This window comes from Lampris incognitus, chromosome 1 (assembly GCF_029633865.1).
Source record: "Lampris incognitus isolate fLamInc1 chromosome 1, fLamInc1.hap2, whole genome shotgun sequence".
Taxonomy (NCBI): domain Eukaryota; kingdom Metazoa; phylum Chordata; class Actinopteri; order Lampriformes; family Lampridae; genus Lampris; species Lampris incognitus.
In genome coordinates, this window is record NC_079211.1 from 99,926,726 (window position 1) to 99,947,126 (window position 20,401).

A 20,401-nucleotide genomic window follows, 5' to 3' on the forward strand; every position below is an offset into this window, starting at 1 on the left:
TTCGTGCACCCTGGAAGAGGGAGCTCTCCTCTGCTGCTCATCCCGAGGTTTCTCCAACGCTGTCTTCTTATTTTTCTTCCCGATAAGTTTTTTTTTTCTTTATGGAGTTTTCCTCATTCGGGTCTTTGACGCGCGTGCACCAGGAATTCGTCGCCGCTGCAACTTTTCCTGACAAATGGAGCGCGCGCGCGCGTGCGGGGGGCGGGGGCGGGGAAGGAAGGAAGGAGAAAGGGGACGACAGAAGAGAAAAGACGACGTCAGAGGGCGGTGGGCCGGTTCTATGCGGAGTAAAGGCAAGGGGGGGAAGGGGGAGTAGTGAAAGAAGACTCAGTGAATGAGCCGCTGGCTCCGGAGCTCGCCGAGACAAGAGAAAACCGTCTGCCGAACCAGAACTAAATCCAACCTACAGACTACACCCGCCTCCCCGCGCCGCGCCGGCCGGCCCTTCCCGTGAGTAGACGGTTGCTTATTCTGCGCCCAACGTGCCGGTCGACAGCCTGGCCCTGAATACGTTTCAAGAGTTTTGAAGTATGCCTCTTGTTGGTTCTCCTTCTTTTCAGTCCGATAGTGGCGGTGCCTTAGTGCGTGTAGCATGGCGTTGACTTCACACATCTGACAGTTTAGCTCCGGTTAGCGGTTCGGATCATGGATGGACGGAAACATCAGATCGTGTCGTCCGCCAAATAACCCGGTTGTGTAAAAGCCGCTGCAAGTCTATTGACTGGGGTTTCAGCCTCGTCACGCGCGTGCATTTGTAAACACACAGACAATGCACACGCGCGCGCGCGCACACACACACACACACAACGCACACACATAGACAACGCACTCACAATCACGCGCGCGCGCGCGCACACACACGCTCTCTCACCCACACACATGCATGCACACGCACAGACAACGCACTCACAAACGCGCGCGCACACACGCGCTCGCTCACCTACACACACACACACACACACACGCTCTCTCACCCACACACACACATGCACGCACACACACACACACACACACACACAGACAACGCGCGCGCGCACACGCACAGACAACGCACTCACACACACGCTCGCTCACCTACACACACACACACACACACTCACACTCACACACACACACACAACTTAAACTCAGCTTCACTGGTGACAAACTGATAGAATGATAGGTCTGGTTGTTTGTTCCACGTCAGATTCAAGTGTTTGACTGTATTGTGAGCAACACAATAGCACAATGTGTCTTTGTTGTAGCTGTGGGTAGAAGCCTTTCCAAGAATGCCTTGTTTATCCCTGAACTACTGAGGCGCCGCTTAAGATGCCAACTTGCATCCTACTTGCCCCATGTGAGAGCTCAGATCACCACCGGTGACCTTAACCGACGCTGCCACATGTAGTTCATTCACGCATTGCCCCATAAAGGAGTGGAGTATGGGTGAGGAAAGGGTGGGAGATTCCTTTGGAGAGATGAAGATGGAGAGAGGAAACTGCTTTTTTGTAAAGGAGACTTTGATGGACACTGGTGCAGTTGGCATTGCCTACCCTTCCCACCCTGTGTAGAACATCTGGTAGTAGTTTGGTATCGCAGCACACTGCCCATTAGTAAAATCACCTTCACCAGAGGTTTAAACGCTTATTATATGGCAATTTATTTTTATTGTTTTCATTCTTTATTCTGTCTTGCACAAAGGTGAATGTCCGCACTGCTTTTACACCCCTACTCACGTCTTTCCGGCTGGTGCTCTTTCCTCCGCACCCTTTCCCTCGGCCTTTCATTTTATATTTCACACTAGACCGGTCACCTGGAAACGCATGGTTCTGTCATCAGTGGGGGAAGGATTCACAAGGGAAATGAACCCCGCGAAACGACACTGAAGGGTAGTTGAGAGCCAGGATGTACTCTGCTCCTCTTGGTGTGGAAAAGTAGTGCTTCAGGTGCGACGCTGTGTCTGGAGCGTCGTTACGACAAGGTGGACATATGTGCTTCTGGTGATGTTATAAGGTTCAGTCCACAGGGCAATTCTGTGCACACACGATAGGGTGTGTGCATGCGCGTGTGTGTGTGTGTGGGATACTAATGTCCTTGAAGTCAGGGGAGGAAGCCCATTGAGGTTAGCCACCCACAGAGCTCTACATGATGTTGGCTAGTCCCTTGAATGTGTACTGAGGTGGGACCACATCGTAAACAAAAACCCGGATGGGTTACAGCGATTTTCCTTGCATGGGTCAATAACGAACCATGGTAAAACACTGAAATGAGAGGAATCATCGCTCAGTACACTTCTGGTTTCTGCTTTTCGCTCCGAGCCCTCCCTTTAGGGCTGGGCAATAAATCAATGTTATCCTTTATCGTCCCTCAACGGTATTGTGTATGAGGATGAGATTCAGATATTGTCATATTGTGACACACAATTTCGTTGTCTATATTAATAACCAGAATCCATTGCTTAACACTTCTCACAAAAAAGAGGACAGAAGTATTTGAGGGAGCTTTATTTGAAAATGAGTTTCGTTTGATATGATACTTTATATTACCAAAACATTCAACGTGATCAGATAACGTGGTACTATATATTGATATCGTGGATAATTCCCGGTTATTATCATCATATTTTCCATATCGCTCAGCACTAACCTTGCCCTTTTACTCCCGCCATACCTTAAACATTTTTAAAATCAGGCGAAGGAGGCCTAATGAACCATCAAGTAAGGTTAGTGTGCTTGACAACTCCTTATTCGACTTATTCACTCCTTATTCAACTTTTTCACTCCTTATTCACTCCTTATTCAACTTATTCACTCCTTATTCACTCCTTATTCACTCCTTATTCAACTAGTCACCAGGTGCCAGTTGCACCAGCTGTGTGCAAGTTCTTACTAAGTCCAGTTGTCTCTTAAAGGGACAGTCACCCCAAAATCCTGTAGTGCTATTTATCCATCTAGATCGATTTGCTGTGAGTTCCCAAGTTTTGGAGATATCGGCCGTATAGTTGTCGGGCTTCTCATGAATACAGTGGAACTGGATGGCACTCGGCTTGTGTTGCTCAAAGCGGCAAAAAAATCCTCTTCTTTCGGCTTGTTCCCTGTTTCTCGGGGGGTCACCACAGCGGATTTTATAGTTTACAACAGAACCCTGTGAGGGCGCAGCACCAATGGCTGCCATTGTTAACTCGGCCCTTGACCGAACCGGTATGGTCTTGTCAATCCGCATACTGATTTGGCAAAATGTTACATCAGATGCCCTTGCTGACACAACCACTAACCCTATGGAGGGGGGCACAAGTAAAGCTCTGGATGCCATCCCAGTATGCATGGACTTGCGCCCATGCCTGTTGCAATAAAGCACCAAAAAAATGCATTTGAAAAACCTCAACAGCAACGTCTCATTCCAGAAATCATGACCGAGTTACGCAAGATAATCCACACACCTTGTTGTGAGCAGTTTCATGTAGGAACTATTTTCTTACACCGAACTACACCTACATGAAACTACTGACAATAAGGCGTGTGGAAAATCTTGAGTAAGGACCTTACACGCAAACCTATTGACAAATTCACAAATGACTGGTGCAACCCTGTCCAGGCCTCAAACCTACAAAAAAACAGACTAGAGAGCAGCGGCGGGGGATGGGCGATTGGGGGGGGAGGTGGGGGCGTCATGCCTTGCTTTGTGTTTGTGAAATGTGAGGGTCACCGGGAGGCTTTGTGAGTCAGAAACTGCGGGGCCACTGTAGAGTCAGTACAGAGAGTGAGGGGCCGGGGTGCTGTGCAGGCTGAACTGGTTAGGGGGCCACAGCCGCCTGTCTTTGAGAATGAAGGAGTGCATTCTGAGCCAATGGCCGGGCATGTCTTTGAGAGTCTTGAGTGTCGGCGAGGGGCCAGTGTCGGCACGTCTTTGTGCAGCCTTTGTTGAGCCGAGTTTCCACAGACCGACCGAGAGGGGACAGTCTTATTTCAGGCCCGTGGCACGTAGACACGTTCAATTCACACACAAACACATCCACACAAAACGCGCTCGGCTGCCACTTTTCCCGGGGGAAGTCATGCGTTTTAATTCAATTAATCTCCGCAAGAATGAGTAGAGCCTGGTACCTTTCACAGTGTTTGGGTGCGTGTTTGTTTGTCTGTTTTTGTGTCGGCTGAGTGGGCGGCACCGCTGGAGGGCTTCTCGCCGTCCGTTAGATCTCTTGTTTTGCAGCTTCGGGGCCTCCTGTTATTGCCATCACCATCTCTGGTGTGTTAGTTGCGTGTGAAAACTGGGGATGCAGGCATCGTGTCAAGCTTCTGAAGCGGTTCGGGATTCGATGTTCCAACGGGTTCCTGGGTCCTTAACGGCCCCCGTACAGCGTCCCAGCGTTTCATGGGGGCTTGTCAAATAAATGTAAACTAGCGCCTAAGCGCCGTAAAAAGCATGCATTTGATGGGAGCTATCAGTCACAGGGTGAAGCTAGGAGACAGACGCTGTGGTGTGTGTCTGTCCATGGGAAACATTTTTCGCGTCTTGCTGCTCCCTTTCATTCACTGTTTATGGAGAGCTACAAAAGCGCTGGCTCACATGGTTATGGTTAGCGAAGGGAGAGTTGTTTTTTTTTTGTGAACAGAACCGCCTGGGTTGTTTCCTAACGCTTAGGAGAGGGAATCAGAACGCTTCACATAAAAACTGAAGGAACTGACCTCATCTTCATGTTTATGCACTACAGCACTTTTTATGTTTGCCGTGGCTTCCTCTCTCATCCTCTCTCTCTCATCCTCGCTCTCTCTCTCTCTCGCTCATCCTCTCTCTCTCTCTGTCTCTCTCTGTCTCTCTCTCTCTCCTGTTTCACAGTGTGTGCCATGCTGTGAAGGCAGGTGGATGTGTGGTTTGACACATGTGTGACTGACTGTGAGTCTCATTAGTGCTGTGTGTAACTTCCCCAATGCTCTTCGCTTGAAAGGCGTTGGGCCTTTCTCAAACTTTCGACGCGGCGTGAATTTCACAAGCGCTCCCAGCGTGCCTTTCGAATGTAGCATGCTTTGTCCCATTTTTTTTTTTTTTTTGGTTGTCTTTGAAAAGAAATAAATGAGCTGTGGTGGAGGGTTTTACAGTCAACACTTCAGGGCGAGGATGTCTCCATTTCGGATGAAGTCACAGCTTGCCCGCTGCTGTTACACAACATCACATTACTCTTTTTTTTTTCCTCTTCAGTTTGCCGTGTCAAGGAAGAGACTTGATAAGGCCGTATCGCGAACGGCATCTTCAGCTGCAACGCTTAAATCTGTCAGTGGAAGAACCGACTGTGTGACTAGAAACCAGGTCTGGAGATGCATAATGGATATGGAGAATGAATGTGTTTTTTGTCCTTTTTTTCTTTTTTACCCAACCCACACACCATTTTGTTAAGGGTGTGTGGGTTGTGTTAGTCTAGCTCCCACGCTGCATGGCTTGACTCTGTCGCTGCACCCAGAGCTCAGCTGGTTGCATTCTTTTATGAGAAAGGGATAAGTTTGGTCCTGCCTGACTTAAAATGGTATCGCACTACTCTCATCTATCCTGGGATCCTGCAAGACTTCTCCGGTCTACACAGGATCCAAAAGGAAAAAAAAAGAAGAAAATACCCGAGACCTTCATCCTAACTCTAGGTTGTGTGAAATCGCCACAGTCCACATCTTATTTGGGTAGCCGTTTAGAGACCTTGCCCATTGCTCACTGTTCACTATACTACACCCTAAATTGGTGAAGTGCTCTCTAATGTGGTTTTGGTTTTCGACCAGCCCACCCTCCCCTCCCCCGGGTAGTCCAGATGCATGTCCACACCAGGCCCGGCGGCTGAAAGAAAAGATTGCCTTGGTTTGAGGTTTCTGGTTTAGGGTCTCTGACTTAATGCACCAGAAAAAAAAACTAGCTAATGGCATCCCTCCAGCCCAGATAACCTTGGAGGGTCAACTGATCTGGGTGGGCGATCCGCTAGCTTGACCACTTGCTCACACCCATGAAAGACACAAAAAAAAAAGAAAGAGAGAAAAAAAGAGACCGTTTCCAACAGTTGTCTCACAAATTATAAATACATTTCCATGAATGGAATTGTTCCTAGAAAACTCCTAACTGCCTTTCTTAACTGCCCAATGATGGAAAAATCTGGGTCAACTGCCTCTTAGATCTCTCGATGTACCCCTCCCCCTACACACACACACGCACACACACACGTCCGCCTCCCCCAATGCACTTTCAATCACCTTTCACTTTCAGCCCTCCAGTGTAGGCTGTGGCCCCTCATTACCTCAGCGCTTTGGCATGCTACAAACGCCTTGGCCGATATCGCAGAACAATTACTCCACATTTACGACTCGGTGGCCTCCTCAGACTAACGGCCAAGCTGACTGACCCACATATGTCTCGTAGCCGTTGCCGTGTTTTTGGACTTTGAAAAGGCGCCGGCTCACATCGGCATCACGCGTCATTAGCCGAGATTTTATTGACCTTGTAAACTGTTTGGCCAACGGGTCTTCACAACCAAACTTGCCGTACTCCTGGATGGCCGGGGTGGGCCACATTTTTGCAAGCCTCATCAGCTATGGTATATCCGAGTGTGACGGTTCACGTTTGGGCCGGGTGAGCGCGGGATCGGAAGGTTTTGTTTAGGTTGGCTTTCACGTCCTCACGGCGTATGTTTAGCGCGCACGGCAGCTGTGTTGCTCTCGACCCAGCCGTGTAAGTGTGGGAATGATTTGGGTCCAGATCCAACGTAGAGGTACAATACTGTTTATTCGCCTTTCATCTATAAGCTGTATCTATTGCTTCATCTTTCCAACTTAGTGTCACGGAGGAGTCATGAAAGCATCGTGATGCTGAGTGATCTAATAGCACCGAGTGTGATCCCTATCTGCAGAAGTGGTTTCAGCATCCCGGCTCTGTGTGCAAACCGCCCCCCCCCAAAAAAAAACACGTTAACGGAGATCAGACCGTTTGAAGATGCGTATCTATCTGCGCAGCTGGGAGGTAGAGGGAGATTGTTATCCCACTGACCTCGGGGGTCATCCACAGCATCCCTCATTGCCGTTAGCTCACCCCTGGAGTTATGAATAAGTCATAGCTCAGAGCCTCTGATGCCTTGTGAAGTGTAAAACGCTCCTCCTCTCCAGCGCACATATAAACAAAGAAAACCTTGCCATTGCCAAGGAAGTGCTATTTGAGCACTTTCCCAGAGGTCTGTTCAATAACCGGCAAACAAGCGGAAAGTATTCATCAGTTCCAGGATGTGTTGACCCCTCCATCATCAAACTGACGTTGCAGTGTGTGTGCGCGCGCATGCACACACACACACACACACACACACACACACACACACACACACACACACACACACACACACACACACACACACACACACCCTATCACGCTCATACGCTACAATGATTCACATGTGCTTACACAAATACAGATAGTCTCACATGGATGAAAGCCCACATACACAAATACAACACAGGGCTTGCTGTCAGACTGTGAGAGCGTACCAGTCCCAGCACTGATGAATAATCACAGATGAGTGATATCAGATAAACAATATTCCGTCAACGTTATCAATTATTTTTTGCCCACAAAAGCAAACTAACATCAGCTGCGTTTCACCCAGTCACCGTGTCAGTATCAGTGTTAGTGTAAGAACAGGAATCCTTTCTGATAAACAGTAAGGTGTCTAATTTCTATTCCCAAATATCCATACTGGTTTTGGATGGAAAAGTCCTGTGTGTCTAGCCCGTCGTAAAAACAAGAGTATTTATCAACTGCGGGATGTATGCCCAGAAGTGCTCTGTGTTCGTACCCAGCAGAGAGATGCTCTCTCTGGCCTCACTCTCTCCATCTCCTCCACTTTAAGCGCTCGTCTCTCTTTCAATGTAGCAGTCTTCGATGACAATGCTCCGCACAGCCATGATGAAGTATGAGTGAGGAGAAGTCCTGTAAGACAGAGCTGGAGGAGATCACAGGAGGTGCCTGCTGACTGCTGAGACAAGGTGATGGTTAAGCTCTATCCCTGTAGTTTAAAGAGACCCAGCTGGTAATTTGTGGGCATTGTAGTCTTAACAGACAGCACTGTTCCCTGCCTGAATTGGCTATAATCAGCTGCAGACAGAGCACTCAAACGCCACAGGAAGGCTAAAACTATAGCCTGGGTGATTGGTGACATAAACAAACGCACGCACACACACGTGCAAACACACACGTGTGTTATGTGTGTTACGCATAGATATGCATGCTCAGTCGGATGGACACACACATAGACCCAATATTTGCTGCAGCTACAAATGTCCACGTCCACTCGTGTATGTATGTATGCACAAGTAATTCATCTCTCTGTCTTTCTGTTTCGTGACGATTGCTATGAATGGAGCTTAATGAGTAGTTGCGTGGTGAGGGTGTTAAGCTTGAGTGAGTGGTGTTGGATGAGAACATAGCAAAGGGCTACTGCAGAGTGGAAACTGTGACAACAGGAATGGATATGGCCTGTTTAGGGACTTGGAATAGACAGGGGCTTGGAATAACTAACTAATATAACATTTAGAAGGACACACACACACACACACACACACATACACACTCGAGAACTCATTGGGCCTCGTTCATCAATCGTTCGTATGTACAAATTTGTGCTTACACACCCATGGAGTATTTTAGCCCCGAACTTTGTCTCAGAGGCCCGCATAGAACTTGGGTAACCCCTGAATTGGACACTGATTGGCTAACACTGATGTCTTTGCATGCCTGGGTGATTGCTCATTGCAAGAGGTAAACGATAGATGTTAGGGGGAAGGAATTACAAATAACCATCAGGCTTTGCTGCGGCCTATCAGACAAACTTGAGGGCTAAAAAAAAATCCCGTGGGTGTGTAAGAACAAATTTGTACATACAAACGAAATTCAGATTGTTAAACAAAAGTGGTATAGCAGCAGGGGAAAGTATAAACTGAAACAGCCCCTATGCAAGAACTTATCACAACGTATTTCAGCAGCTGCCATATGGACTCTGTTACTTCCTGTTTATCTGAGCCATTTCCTTTTTGGCAGATATGAATGGTAACTGCACTAGAAGTTACTTTGGCCATTGCTATAAGCAAACTGCATCCGTGCTCCATTGTAAGACACTGGATACAGCCAGATAAACAGTCAAATGCACTCCGGTAGTTTGGTCTCATAGCTATTTAGTCAACACAGGCCATGTATTCGTTCATACAGTCTCTAATTAAGATGAGAATCAGAATGATGCAATTGTGAAAATGTGATCTAAAAGGAGCCAATTTGGCTCCAGGAAAAGTTGAATACAGTACAGTCGAATACAAACAAACAGAGAGAAATGTGTAATTCTCAAATACATACAAAGCAGTGCACACAGGGCACGTTTATTGTTCATATCTACAACAGACTAAATGTTAGTTTTTGTTGAGATAAAATACAGCAAATTGTTTATCGGTGACCTTTTTACGCTGACAACCTTGTAGAAAAAAAAAACTAAGAGGAAATATAATGACAATTTACCTTTCCTCATAATCTAGTTTATGAAGGTCGCTGACTTCCTTTTTGGGTATTCATTAAAGTTTTGTGTCAAACAAACTAACACGCTGGTTTAGTGTGTTGGTTAAAAACACATTTGATTACACCTGATCATCATTTTTCCCCTTTTTCTCCCCAACTGTACTTGGCCAATTAATTACCCCACTCTTCCAAGCCGTCCCGGTCACTGCTCCACCCCCTCTGCCGATCCGGGGAGGGGTGCAGACTACCACATGCCTCCTCCGATACATGTGGAGTTGCCAGCCGCTTCTTTTCACCTGACAGTGAGGAGTTTCACCAGGGGGACGTAGTGTGTGGGAGGCTCATGCTATTCCCCCCAGTTCCCCAACTGACCAGAGGAGGCGCTAATGCAGCAACCAGGACACATACCCACATCCGGCTTCCCACCCACAGACACGGCCAATTGTGTGTGTAGGGCCGCCCGATCAAACCGGAGGTAACACGGGGATTCGAACCAGTGATCCCTGTGTTGGTAGGCAACGGAATAGACCACCATGCCACCCGCACACCCACCTTATCATCATTTTTTCCCAGTCCTGATTTGAAACCAAAGGTGAATTTAGATTTTGTTATGGGATGGTTTTCATCTTTGAAATAAGGTGAAAGGTGAATGAATATATTTCGTCATAAGTCCCCCTCCAATGAATTAGCTATTGCTGGTTGAACTCTGCCATGGACGTGCAGTCCTGAGTGCTTATGTGTCCCGAGTCATTTCGTCCATGCGTGCACGCACGCACCACACACACACACACACACACATACCAATTTCGTATTTCTGAGCATTTTCCCCAAACTTGGGAAAAAGACAGAGGGGCAGTCGACATGGGGAAGTGATGTTTACCCTCCCGTCTCCCCCGTCTGCCGCCCAATGTGTGCTGGGATAGGCTCCAGCATCCCCTGCGACCCTGAGAGCAGGATTTAGCGGTTGGATAATGGATGGATGGATGGATGGATGGAGTTCCACTTAACTGAATCATGGAATCACACCCTAATCTCAACTGTTTCGCAACTCACTTTCTCATAATTAAATCATTCCTTCCCCTCACATTTTATGATAAGCCATTTATTGTGTTTTGCACACACCCCCTCCTCCCCGCTAGTCAACCAGTCAGTCAAGTCAACCAGTCAGCCGGTCATACTGCCTCTTGTATTGTGGCCTGGGAAAAACACCGGAGTGTTTCAACTTCAACCAATTCTGGTAACACATCTTCTCATAATATACAAAACTGAGTTCATTCCCCACAGATGCGTCAGGTTGATTTAACATTATGAAAGGAGATGTTTGTGTGTGTGTGTGTGTGTGTGTGTGTGCTAACAGCTCTGTTATCCCCCCCCCCCCCAGGGGGCATCAGTATGACTTATAGTGCGTAATGACTGTTTTGGCACAGAACACTTCAACACCACTGAAACGACACATCCAGCAAGAATTAGAGCGATAACCCGATAGAACAATCCACCCTTTTTGTGTCTAGCACCCCCTCCCCCCACAACCCCCCCCCCCCCCGGCATCAGGCCCTTTTATGTGAATGTTATGAATCAGTTCGACCGAGACGACCCTCGATTTGTAATTTTATTCCATTACCGATATAGACTTTTTGGGGGCCTTTTCGGGGAGGGGCGAGGGGGGAGGGGGGTGTAGACTCGGAGACGGACTTCATTTATGTCCGTATGCAGACTGTGAGGTCCGTGAAGCCCGTGGGGAGGACCGTGCTGTATTCAAACCAGAGCCGGCATATTTTCCTGTGTGTGTCATAATACTGAATCATGATGTCAGAGGGCTTCTGAGAAAACCCCCGCGCTCCCGAGAGGACACGGCTGCGCCGAGGCCGGTGTAGCCACAGCAACCGAAACACAACACAGCAACAGGATCCCCAATCAGCCTGATTGAATCTGATTGGGGCACATATGTGTACACTTAGATGTACGTATATACACACAAACACACAGAGTTTGAAGGCCTGGCGAGTCACTTTGACAATGTCATCTGTTGCAGATTACTGTTTTGTGTCATCCAATAGTGATTACTGGTGTTAAATCCTTGCTGATAACACAACCCACTTTTATATGCAGCCAAATGAACTGATCACTACTAGTAACCTGTTTTTAGAAGACTTCAAGGCTCCAAATGGCGAAATGGAAAGACAGGCAGACAGGCAGGCAGGCAGGCAAAGAGACATCAGTATAGAAAGGCAGTTTATTAGCCTAATAAAAGAAGATAATTTAGACAGGGATTTTTTTTTTTTACTCCTCTTTTTCTCCCCAGTTATACATGGCCAGTTACCCCACTCTTCCGAGCCGTCCCGGTCGCTGCTCCACCCCCCCTCTGCCGATCCGGGGAGGGCTGCAGACTACCACATGCCTCCTCCGATACATGTGGAGTCGCCTGCCACTTCCTTTTCACCTGACAGTGAGGCGTTTCACCAGGGGGACGTAACGCGTGGGAGGATCATGCTATTCCCCTCAGTCCCCCCCTCCCGAACAGGTGCCCCGACCGACCAGAGGAGGCGCTAGTGCAGCGACCAGGACACATACCCACATCTGGCTTCCCACCTGCAGACACGGCCAATTGTGTCTGTAGGGACGTCCGACCAAGCCGGAGGTAACACGGGGATTCGAACCGACGAGCCCCGTGTTGGAAGGCAACGGAATAGACCGCTACGCTACCCAGACGCCCAATCAGAAGAGGAATTTTAATGCTGAACTGGTTGATGGATTTAGCGTTGGATGCAGCCTGACCCTACCAGCTCAGCAGCACCCCTGATCAGCATGTCTTGTCTGTGTGTGTGGATGGTTGTGTGTATCTGTGTATGACTATTGTGTGCACGTGTGTGTGGATACTTGTGTGCTTGGCACAGAATGTCGGCTTTTATGTTATCGTGAAATATGAAATGCGGCATGCTTTAACCGCCCCCGGCCATGATCTGTGCTGACAGGTGCTCGGTGGAAAAAACTACATGTCCCCTAACCATACACAGATTAAAACACACACACAACGCACACCGAGGCGTACATAGGATGAAAGAGACAGTATCCATAAACTTGCACTAAGTAGGTTGTCCCTCCCAGAAAGTGGTCTTGTGTGCGTATGTGTGTGTATGCACTAACTTACTTGCGTAAGGGCACATATGTGTGTGTCATGATTCACCGTGACTTTACCGACATTCACGACTTTAAGTCAACAGACATCTGGAATTGTTGCTCATAGCCGAGCCACAGATGGCTGATAATGAGTGTGAACCCCATTCTCTATCCTGCCCCTCCATCCCTCTCTCTCTCTCTCGGTCTCAGTCTGTGTGTGTGTGTGTGTGTGTGTGTCTGTGTGTGTGATGTTCCACTCGAGGGGTCGTGTCTGTAATAAATCAGGGTCAGACGTTGCGTATGATGCCCAGTTGATACAAGAATGCTTGCTGATTCAGAGTGGTTGAGTCATCGGTGCATGTTCATACTTCCCTTTTTTTCTCTCAATCTGTTCTCTCATACACACCTTCCCATACACACCAGTGCGCTTACGAGCTCTCATTCAGCACACCGCCCCTCTCCTCTGGTCTCTGGTGCAGTTTTTTCAATCTGTGTGTGTGTGTGTGTGTGTCCATGTAGGTGTGTTTTCCAGCCACGACCATGGCTGAAGGAAGCTGCTTCGGGGCATTGTAGCTGCTTGGGACGAGCAGACAGACCTCCACGCAAGGTTCAGCAGAAGAGGGAAACATTTACTCTGAAGATCAGCAGCACATCTGGGCCGGTCCGGGCCAACGTGTCTTCCTTCAGACGATTCTCTTTAAAAGAAAGGAATTTGAAACTTTACTACAAGTCCTCCTTTCAGCCCTTCTCTCAATTGGGAAGAACTATAAGGTGTTTCTCAACGTCTTCAGTCCTCACTGATTCGGAGGGAACCAGAACCGCCGCCATGTGCCACGTGATTGTGACTTGTCGCTCCATGCTCTGGACCCTGCTCAGCATCGTGGTGGCCTTCGCCGAGCTCGTCGCCTTCATGAGTCCCGACTGGCTGCTGGGGTTCCCCCGGTCGGACTCCGATGTCAGTGGCGTGGGAGTGGACCCCGGGGAGTATCAGCCATCGCTGGGGCTCTACAGCCGCTGTCTCCGAGTGGGAAGCCGCGGAGGAGGGGTGACCTGCGGGCCCTACGCCAGGACATTTGGAGAGGTGGCCAGCGGCTTCTGGCAGGGCGCCATGCTGTTTCTAGCAGCAGGGACGTTACTGCTGGGGGGCGTGGCCTGTATCTCCGTCTTCAGCCTGTGCTTCCAAAGCATCCTAAGGAAGAGCATCTTCAACGTCTGTGGACTGCTTCAGGCCATTGCAGGTAGGCCAGCCTCTGTGTGTGGGCGTGCATGTGCGTGTGTGTGTGTGTGTGTGTGTGTGTGTGGCCTGCATTGATGAACGTACACCAGCCTGTCATGCTTAAGCCCCCTCTTTATTCTCTGAGCCAACATGTCTGTGTTGTTAATCATCTACACTACCGTTCAAAAGTTTGGGATCACCCAAACAATTTTGTGTTTTCCATGAAAAGTCACACTTATTCACCACCATATGTTGTGAAATGAATAGAAAATAGATTCAAGACATTGACAAGGTTAGAAATAATGATTTGTATTTGAAATAAGATTTTTTTTACATCAAACTTTGCTTTCGTCAAAGAATCCTCCATTTGCAGCAATTACAGCATTGCAGACCTTTGGCATTCTAGCTGTTAATTTGTTGAGGTAATCTGGAGAAATTGCACCCCACGCTTCCAGAAGCAGCTCCCACAAGTTGGATTGGTTGGATGGGCACTTCTTTGAGCAGATTGAGTTTCTGGAGCATCACATTTGTGGGGTCAATTAAACGCTCAAAATGGCCAGAAAAAGAGAACTTTCATCTGAAACTCGACAGTCTATTCTTGTTCTTAGAAATCAAGGCTATTCCATGCGAGAAATTGCTAAGAAATTGAAGATTTCCTACACCGGTGTGTACTACTCCCTTCAGAGGACAGCACAAACAGGCTCTAACAGGTACTATTTAATGAAGATGCCAGTTGGGGACCTGTGAGGCGTCTGTTTCTCAAACTAGAGACTCTAATGTACTTATCTTCTTGCTCAGTTGTGCAACGCGGCCTCCCACTTCTTTTTCTACTCTGGTTAGAGCCTGTTTGTGCTGTCCTCTGAAGGGAGTAGTACACACCGGTGTAGGAAATCTTCAATTTCTTAGCAATTTCTCGCATGGAATAGCCTTCATTTCTAAGAACAAGAATAGACTGTCGAGTTTCAGATGAAAGTTCTCTTTTTCTGGCCATTTTGAGCGTTTAATTGACCCCACAAATGTGATGCTCCAGAAACTCAATCTGCTCAAAGAAGTGCCCATCCAACCAATCCAACTTGTGGGAGCTGCTTCTGGAAGCGTGGGGTGCAATTTCTCCAGATTACCTCAACAAATTAACAGCTAGAATGCCAAAGGTCTGCAATGCTGTAATTGCTGCGAATGGAGGATTCTTTGACGAAAGCAAATTTTGATGTAAAAAAAATCTTATTTCAAATACAAATCATTATTTCTAACCTTGTCAATGTCTTGACTCTATTTTCTATTCATTTCACAACATATGGTGGTGAATAAGTGTGACTTTTCATGGAAAACACAAAATTGTTTGGGTGATCCCAAACTTTTGAACGGTAGTGTACATATGAGTACCAATAAGTCTTTGAATCTTAAAATGTCAAGACTTACACAGGTGCAAGTGATCACATCAGTTGCCTTCCAACAAATCTGTCATTATATGACATCATTGTTTTTTTTTGTTTTTTTTCCCCTTCGCGTTGGCAGCAGTCTAACAGGGTTTTTCTTCTGGCCCTTAACCAAACTTGACAACTGATAAATGGCTGTATAATTGAATGTGTTCTTTACCATTGAGAGCTGAGTCACCTCCTCCCCAGCTATGCAGGGGAGGAGGTGTATTTGCGACTAATCCCTCTTTTCGCATTGTCTCTCCTACCTCCAGGCCTGTTGCTGATGGTAGGCCTCATGCTGTACCCTGCTGGTTGGGGTACGGAGAAGGTGATTAGCTACTGCGGTCCAGAGGCCTCTCCCTATAGGCCGGCTCAGTGTTCTCTTGGCTGGGCGTTCTATGCAGCGATAGGCGGGACGGTGGCAGCGTTCCTGTGTGCCGTCTTCTCTGCTCAGGCTGAAATTGCCACCTCCAGTGACAAGGTCCAAGAGGAGATAGAGGAGGGAAAGAGCCTGATCTGCCTCCTCTGAGTCTTCAGAAAACCGTCGGCAACAGAAGTGACTTGGATTCTCGCTCATCTATTCTCATTATGGGGATCTGCAGAGTTCTTCTGAAGTGTCATCGAATGATTTCCTTCCTCATAGTGCGAATAAAAGTAGCCGATTGCTGGAAACGTATAAACCCTTTTTTGTAGCTGTTAACTCTTGAGGTTGGTTCGCAGAGACACTCACATAGCCGCCATTACATCATGCACCGGCATGGTTCTCCAGCCAGCAAACCACTTTGCCTGATGTTAACAAGACAAAGGAGGTCTCAAGTTCTCGTTTTATCCTTACTGACTTGAGGTAAAAATGCCAAAACGGGCTCAGAATAATAGCAAGCTAAAAGATGTGACTTTTTACGAGTATCCTGTGTGTTAGACCGAGATGCTCTTTTTTTTCTCTCCAAATAACGATTCTTGCCTTAATGAAACCACTATACTGTTAACGGCAGTGGTTACAGTTGGATATGAACGAGTGTGTCATTGGCGTTATCAATGTCAGATTCAACACTGACAGGTCAAGACAGTACATTTCTTTGGTCATTATTGTTGTTTAAGTGAGAAATGGTGAGTTGATTCACAAGGTTCACTGGTAGGCCAGCAAATAACAACAGACCAGCCCCTGAACACTTGCAGATGTGTCAACTAAAAAAAAAAACCCCGACAACTTACTCGTGTGTGCGTGCACGTGTGCATGTGTGGTGCTAACCATTAATGCCCAGGTTGTTTTAAGTGCCCAGATGTTCTGAGTCACATGGCAACAAACAATAAAAATATATATATTTTTAGCTTAATTCAGTTGCGTCATTTAAAAGACTTTTTTTTTTTAACTTCAAAGGGAGTCCCTCCTGTTACATGAATTGTTTGTGGGTCTATTTCAGTTTAATAACCGGTTAAGATGGTTAAGAGACTTGCCGTAGGCCGTACTGTCGTGAGCGCCCGTGCGAGGATGTGTGCTCGCGGTGAGATAAAACCAGACTGCGTCGTAGTTTAGCGTTATCTCGTGTCATGCTGTATTCTCCCGTTTCCTCTGTGTTTTCACATGTGCTATTTTAACCTCTGTTAACTGTAACGGGAGCACATACTTGTTTTTATTCCTTGTAGATGATGTGCAATAATAATTCAGCCATAACCTTGTGTGTTAGCTGGGAGACCGATTGGAGCGTGTGTGTGTACTGTGTGTGTGTGTGTGTGTGTGTGACTGACCAGTGTTATGTGGACTTGCACCAAAGATCCATTCCTAGTCTGTCTGTGCTCAAACTAACATGCTGTCTGTCTACTGTTTTTGTTATATTAACAAAAGAATAATGGCGTCTGTGGTAGTGTTTGATGCTGCATGTATGTAAAAGGTTGACGTGTGTAGGAAGGAGTTTGGTATGTACTTTTTACTCGTGAATAAATAAATAAACCTGACCTTTGGTAAACACATAAATGTGTGGAACCGCTTTGTTTTAACAGAATGAGAGAGGAAGTGCGGAGTGACATGTTTCCCTGTGGAACTAGTGAGCGTGTACCTGACATCTTAGCGCATACTGCCACCTACTGGAGGCGAGTTGATGGTGCCACGTTTCTGCGGCACGGCTGAGGCTGGTGCCAAGCCGTTGCTTAGAGACAACAGTCTGGCACACAATTAATTAACCCTGCCTTTACTCCAGTTATGGTCTTGTAAGTAGCCCTGGCATTATGCACGTTACAATGCTATGCAATTATTTTGTGAGAATGGGAGGTACGCAATTATTGTTTTTTAACATTTTATTTCATGTTAATACCATAAATATACAAAACTCAAAACTATTTCACATGCGACAAAGGCAAGACAAGAGTGCATCATATTTTCTTTTTACATATGACTGACCATGGGGAACAAATTTTAAACTTTACAAAATATACAAGTGTCCCTTTTAAATCAGTTTCTTTTCAGATCAAGTGAAATAATATGATCACAGGCTTAACGTATCACCGTTTTGTGTCCGAGGGACTTCAAACACAAAGTCGCCCTGTGCTAAAGGCCGGCTAGCCACATACATCAACACATTGCACACCGTGTCATGGCTTGATATTTCAACATCTGACTGAACACGTTTTCATAACGCTACAGATATATGGAAACTGTATGGATGGTTCAATGTGAAGAAAAATTCCTACAATGTCATAACCTAATACGTGGCAAGAGGAGACATTGGAAACTGATGTAGTGGAGAATATAAGCTCCAAAAACAAATCTATATGGACATTTGGTAGAGTTCTCACAGCTTTTCAGGGCAGCATTAACACTTGAGGGGGGAGAGAGAGAGAGAGAGAGAGAGAGAGAGAGAGAGAGAGAGAGAGAGAGAGAGAGAGAGAGAGAGAGAGAGAGAAAAACAACAAACAAAATGTTCTACAGACAAGCCATCCAAATGTACACACATTCACACACACAGCCACACCTCTTATGGGGTCAAGTTGCAAAATCACTGAACACTTCTGTAGCTAGTTAATGCTATGACGATGCCATTATAAAACCACACGCAAAATCCAACATAATACATAAATGTAAAATAAAACCAAACAAATCTGAAATGCAAGAGATTTAAATTACACCATAAATAAAACAAAGATTTGCTCTCTGAACTATGTTCGACGTAAAACAAGAAATGTGCAACGCAATTTGAAACAAAATTCTTCAAAGGAAAAGAAATACTGTCAAAAAAAAAAAAAGGCAAGCCCGTTTAATTGAGACAGATTATCGACCTTCAACTTCATAAAACTCACAGGAGTATTTAGTCACAATAATATACTTTTCAGTCCATATGTTAGTATTAAAAGCAATACCAGTCGTCAGCTATCCTTCATGCACAACCTCAAGCTCTCAGCGTCACGATGCGAGGTGCTGCTCAGCACCGGTCGAAGCACAATACAAGTGCAATCCTTACAGCCATACTTCCAGTGACAGTAGCCTGGTAGCATTCGGTAGAGTTTGACACTGCGTAACATACCAGCAGTGTTGTCAAAAGTTAGGCCTGTCACTCAACGCACATTAAGTCCAGTCTTTCTATTTGGGCATAGATGTCACATTTCAGAAATGACATTAGCCTAAATACTAATGCAGAGGAAATTCACCGTGCCCATTTTTCGTCTGTTAGTGTAAAAACGCAGAGGTTTTGAGTGTAATACTTTTAGTCTAGGTTGTAGTGTACTTAAACAGTGCAGAGTTAATGTAATTTTGTATCTATAAAATCTTAATTTGGAAAACCAAATCCGAACTTAATTACTGCCTGGGTCACACCTGATGCGGACAGGCAACGTTTGATTTCTCTAAATTGTCCTACTTCCCCCTCATGGGCATATTCATTGCATCTTCCTCTCGGTTTGACGTGAGAAACATATCGTCCTTACAACAGGAAACATGAGCTGGAGGCCACAGCTGAACGGCTCTCAGATTCATGGCAGCATTAAGTTACAACTAATCAAGTATGGAGAGCTACGAAACCAACTGTGGGAAAACAATATAGTAGTGTGGAGGTAATACCGTACATAAATGAAGGTTTGGATGTCTCTTGAGTTTGTACCCTTTTTAAGTGCACCAGGTGATGAAAAGGGCTCGGTCAGTCTCTTACAGGTTTGTGGTGGGAAAGGGGTGACCTGTCGGGCAAGCCATTCAGTGTGTCATCATAAATAGAGCCAAACATCATCCATACAAACAGCTGGCATGACATGACATGCTAATCTCCTCACCCATTTAACCAAGAAACAGAGAGAGGGGGGGTGGGGGACAGGCAAACTTTGCCCCAATCCAGGTTACTCCTGTAGCCCGACAGATGCTGTGTCATAGTGTCAAGTCTGCTGTGGAAATATCTACTTTGATTGCACTAAACATGCATGTCACTATCATGCTGTCAAGTTTTAGTAAGCCATGGTGATGCCAACCACAGCCACTTCATCACTTACAAAGTGAAAGTTGGAATTATGGATGAGCCAATGGGTGTTTCTCGGGCACGGCTGGGCTAGTGGGGGCGGGTGTTGTCAAATAAGAGCATGGAAATATATTTTTATTTGAGTAAAGAATTCCCAAGACCAGTATGGTATTTATCGAGAGCCTCAGCAGAAGCGCTGATATAGCTCAGGTTTCACCTTCCAGATAATAATGACCAAGTACTATATTTATTAAAACTCCAACCTTCCCTTAAAAGTGAATTATACATTCACACAAAGGCTCACCCACTCAACACATGCAAAACACCGTTATCAGATCAGTTTCATGACCGTAGACTCTACGTATCAGGCGGAAAGAAGCTTAAAGTTTATCACCGTGACAGAGAAATATAACATAAGGCCTGCTAGTACCTATCCAACCGCTGTTTGATTTATGATAAATTTAAGGGGCCGGGGGGCAAAGTGTGTGGGAAAGGGAAGGAGAAAGAAACATGCGTGCACACATAGTCACGTGGGTAAGTGTATGCGATGCACACACACGCACTTAAAAGAAACCCCTGTGCAGAGTCAGAAGTCAGAGCACACCTTCCTTGAGGTACCTGGTGGATGATTGTGGGGATGTGAGCAGACACTGTGACAGTGTCTAGGATTTAAGTAGACAAGGATGGATGCAGGGGGAGGGTTCTCATTGGTAAATGGGTTT

At 46.4% G+C, this 20,401-nt stretch overlaps 1 protein-coding gene across 1 annotated transcript; it reads left to right on the plus strand.

Annotated features, from left to right (window-relative positions):
- The first annotated feature begins 258 nt into the window (after window positions 1–258).
- LOC130115733 (LHFPL tetraspan subfamily member 2a protein-like) lies at window positions 259–17,208 on the plus strand. Its single transcript, XM_056283542.1, has 3 exons — window positions 259–450; window positions 13,132–13,850; window positions 15,519–17,208. Exons 1-3 carry the CDS (start codon window positions 335–337, stop codon window positions 15,773–15,775), a joined length of 1,092 nt encoding a protein of 363 aa, XP_056139517.1. The 5' UTR covers window positions 259–334; the 3' UTR covers window positions 15,776–17,208.
- The last annotated feature ends 3,193 nt before the right edge of the window (window positions 17,209–20,401 follow it).

Bases quoted from the DNA above. Each gene is read 5' to 3' on its own strand.
- LOC130115733 (XM_056283542.1), top strand. From the start codon at position 335: ATGAGCCGCTGGCTCCGGAGCTCGCCGAGACAAGAGAAAACCGTCTGC. The intron at 451-13,131 runs GTGAGTAGACGG...GTGTCCATGTAG, and splicing joins CGCGCCGGCCGGCCCTTCCC to GTGTGTTTTCCAGCCACGAC. The intron at 13,851-15,518 runs GTAGGCCAGCCT...TCCTACCTCCAG, and splicing joins ACTGCTTCAGGCCATTGCAG to GCCTGTTGCTGATGGTAGGC.